The 4,372-nt window shown below is 35.9% G+C and overlaps 1 protein-coding gene across 1 annotated transcript in view; it reads left to right on the top strand.

The window, feature by feature from the left end:
* Window positions 1-3,859, top strand: part of LOC105155534 (low-temperature-induced cysteine proteinase-like) — a gene marked incomplete in the record, with an annotated part of 4,352 nt that extends 493 nt beyond the window's left edge. Inside the window, 5 exon segments of the mRNA XM_011071428.2 lie at window positions 1-171; window positions 2,107-2,342; window positions 2,439-2,579; window positions 2,852-3,301; window positions 3,392-3,859. Coding sequence (XP_011069730.1) covers window positions 1-171; window positions 2,107-2,342; window positions 2,439-2,579; window positions 2,852-3,301; window positions 3,392-3,487 — 1,094 coding nt within the window.

The following is a 4,372-nucleotide window of genomic DNA, read 5'->3' as shown; positions in this document are numbered from 1 at the left end:
CCAACGAGGAGTATCGGAGAACTTATATGGGCACCAGGACCGACGCCAAGCGCCGGTTTTCTAAGGTGAAGAGCGACCGCTACGCGCCGAAGGTGGGCGACAGCTTGCCGGACTCCATTGACTGGAGGGAGAAAGGCGCCGTCGCTCCGATCAAAGATCAAGGCGGCTGTGGTAACTATTTTACTTTTCTTTTCTCTCTCTTTTACTTTCGATTTCTTTTCAGAAAATGGTTAAATTATTGAAATTGAAGCTATAAATTTGTTTATTTCCATTTTATGGAAAATGGGTTTCTTTTGTTGATTAGCTTTAAATTTATTTTTTATTAGTAATTTGTGGCACTCTTTATGTGTATAATTTTTAAAAATATTATTTAAAATAAAATATTTTTATTTAATAAAATATATGTAGAATAATAAGTTAATATTAAATTTATAAAAATAGTAACAAATAGATGATGAAAATTAGAACGGAAAAAGGAATATTGATTGAAATATAATTGGAGTGAGTGGTCGGAAAGTTAATAAATAAATTAATAATTAAATTAAATATGTATATTAAAATAATTAAGACACTAATTTTCCTCTTTTCAATTATATATAATATAGACATGTATTTTGGAAAGAAAATTTTAGCTAGAAAGGGTTTAGTCGGACCTAATTCAATAATATAGCAAATATAATTAATTTATAATTTTGTATTTCGTAAAGATACAGACAAATATTCGAGATATTTTTGGCTGTTTCGAGTAACCAAAAATAGAGCACAACCACAGAAAATTTTAAAAAAATAAAAGAAATATGTTCCTGGATTTTTGGGAGAGAATCTAGTGGGCAAAATATCCCTTGCAAGAGCTTGTAGATATATTATTGAAATGAAAAGTGACTTGGCATGACTTGATTGTCGTTCATATAAAACTATAATGGGCTATATTAAAATTTATCATAATTATAAATACTATTTATTATTTAAAAAATTACAAATACCTCTTTGTCACAGTCCATTTTAAGGGTATTTGTTAAGATATTTGATAATTTAGGAAGTTATTGGGGTATTTGTAATTTTAGGAGAATTTTTGTAATTTTTTAAATAGTAAGAGAATATTTATAATTATTTATGGGAAATTTCATGGAAGCCCATTATTTTCTATCCTCATATAAATAAATGGTGAATAGCAATTTATCCTGTGACCTTGTAAATGATCAAATTACCTCCTTGCGAAAACAAAATAGCAATTTACCTTTCTATGTTTTTTAAAATGAAGCAATTTACCTTCTTGTCTGAAGAGGTAAATTGCTTCGTTTTAGACAAAACACAGGGAGGTAAGTTACTATTTTTCCTTTCATAGAGGGATAATTTGCTTATTTATAATATCACAAGGAGGTTGTTTGTATTTTTCACTATAAATAAATCTTTTGAGTGCAAAGATGATCATAATGTTTGGATTCGTTTTCTAAGTATTTGGTGGAGATAGAGAAAGAAAATAAAGATAAATAAGTATGTGTTAGCGATATATGTATATTTGAATTTATTTTTGGAGATAATTTAAAATAAGTATAGTATGTTTAATGTTGTGTTTTGGGCGACAAAAATTACTTTTCATTGTCAAATCATGCCTTATATATATATTTATATATGTATGTGTGAATATATATATATATGTGTATTTATACTAAAACAGTTAAAAATACCCAAATAAATTGTTTCTATATGATGACAATATTAGGTAGATTTTGACTCATCTAAGAGATAACTTAAAAATTGAAAACAAACATAGTGGATATTTTTCTGGTTCTGGAGCAGATTATGGGTCAATAAAGTGGTAGCTGTTTGCTAGTTGAGAGATATTTTTGAACGCCTTTAATTGCAATAAAACTTGGGTGGTGCCCACCTACCACACCACACCTCATGCATGAAGTCATTTATGACATTGCTTTCTATGGTCCACAGTAGGGCGGCTACATGGGCTCTGCTCTGCCCACAGCTTATGACATTGACAATATCACAAGATTGTGAACGATACTTATCTTTTTTACACTTTTATGTGTAATCAAGAATGTCTGAGATTAATGATGTAATGTTGTCTTGTTTGAATTCTTGGAACTGTAGGGAGTTGCTGGGCTTTCTCAACAATTGCCTCTGTGGAAGGTATAAACCAGATAGTTACTGGGGATTTGATCTCACTTTCTGAGCAGGAGCTGGTGGACTGTGATACGTCTTACGACGAAGGGTGCAATGGGGGTCTTATGGACTATGCGTTTCAGTTCATTATCAAGAACGGAGGGATCGACAGTGAGGAGGATTATCCGTACACCGGCAGGGACGGCAGATGCGACCAGTACAGGGTTTGTTTTGAGTTCTTTCTTCCTTGGTTAAGAGAGAAAGGAAATTATTAGACGGAGAGTGTTAACTTTTGATGGTTTTGTTGTTTTGTTTTGCAGAAAAATGCCAAAGTTGTGTCTATTGATAGCTACGAAGATGTTCCTGCGAGTAATGAGAATGCGTTGCAGAAGGCGGTCGCTAATCAGCCCATCAGCGTCGCCATTGAAGGCGGTGGGAGGGACTTCCAATTATATGAATCTGTAAGCTTTTACTGTCAATGTGAAAAAAATTCTTGCCTGAGATTTGGAATACATGTTACATTACGTTTACAGAATCATTCCTCAAGTAAAACGTAGTTTTTGTACGTATAGATTAGATGGAATAGAAAAATGGATTCCTTGATTCCATGCTCTCTACTGAGCACAGATCAAGATTTTATTAAAGCTTTGCTACTTGTGGAAGTAGGATCAAATGGACTACATACATCTTCTTCACATTATCTAAACATTAGTTTTCTTGGAAATCTCTTCAGGGTATATTCACAGGGAGGTGTGGCGTGGACTTGGACCACGGTGTGAATGTCGTGGGATATGGTAGCGAAAATGGTGTCGATTATTGGATCGTCAGGAACTCATGGGGCGCAAGCTGGGGTGAGAAGGGCTACGTGAGAATGCAGCGGAACATTAAATCCAAAACCGGCCTATGTGGAATTGCAGTCGAGCCCTCTTACCCGATCAAGACGAGCCAAAATCCTCCCAACCCCGGCCCATCTCCTCCTTCTCCAGTCAAACCGCCCTCTGTTTGCGATGATTACTACTCATGCCCTGAAAGCGACACCTGTTGCTGCATCTTTGAGTACTACGGAGAGTGCCTTGAGTGGGGCTGCTGCCCACTCGAGGGAGCCACCTGCTGTGACGACCATTCCAGTTGCTGCCCGCACGAGTATCCAGTTTGCAACATTTACGCTGGCACCTGCTCGATTGTATGACTGATCTCCGTTTGTGCAATTTTTCCATTTTCTGCTGCTGCTGGTTATTTTTGCTTATTCATTGATTTCTTTACTGTAATACAGAGCAAGGGTAACCCGCTTGGAGTTAAGGCGATGAGACGCACTCTTGCCAAACCAATGGGGACGTCCACGAAAGACGGAAAGAAGAGCAGCTCTTGAGAGAGAGTTTGAAGTCGTCGCCAGTGCAGGGAGGGATAGGTGAAGGCCAAGGAGGAAACTGTTTTGGTGCTCGATGGTCTCTTTGGTGCACTGGGGTGATGAAATGAGGATGAACTCAAAGATTGTAAAGGTCATATCTGTATGATTCTCAGTATTTATGGCTTTGAATTTGAACAACAGAAACAGATATTTGTTCTACTTTGTGAAATTGTAGAAGATACATGTTATTATGATCAAGAATTGGCTGCCTTGACCAGCCGATCATGTCCAGGATTCTGCTTGCACTTGAATTCATCTCATCGTTGGAAGACCCTTTTCTACTTAACTTGATTGACTTTCGTTGTGGCTACAAAATCCTCTCGGGATGCAAGGTGTTCAGTCAGGGTGTATCAGATTGAATTTTCTATTTTAAATCTTATTATCTATTTTCAATTAATGTATGTACGTAGGGAATGACTACTAAAACGCTATAAAATCCTACACTTTCAACTTCTTATTTATAACTCGAAAATAGCTTGACTAAGTCGCGATTTATGAGAAAATCAGAGACCAAATCCTAAGTGTTGTAGTGGGTTTGTCTATTTTTGAGAAGACTTGAGCTATTGGTGATTCTGAATGGTAGTTTCTCATATGCTACAATTCTAACATGTACCAGATTGGTTAAATCAAATCAATCACAGAGTAAGTGTGATACACTTGTTATGTCATTAGTCACTTTGTACACCAACCACACGACAAGTGTATTGCATTTATCATATAATTGATTCAGATTAGATCGAATGAGATCCGAACTAAAATTTCCCATACAGTATATAATTATTGGAGACTTGGTGGGTAGATAATTGGGAAAATGTCTAGTAGACGTGTAAGTTAGTGGCAAAATCG

The sequence above is a fragment of the Sesamum indicum genome, linkage group LG2 (assembly GCF_000512975.1).
Source record: "Sesamum indicum cultivar Zhongzhi No. 13 linkage group LG2, S_indicum_v1.0, whole genome shotgun sequence".
Lineage (NCBI taxonomy): Eukaryota > Viridiplantae > Streptophyta > Magnoliopsida > Lamiales > Pedaliaceae > Sesamum > Sesamum indicum.
The sequence above is the reverse complement of the archived record's forward strand: the minus strand, read 5'-3'. Positions and strand labels throughout refer to the sequence as shown.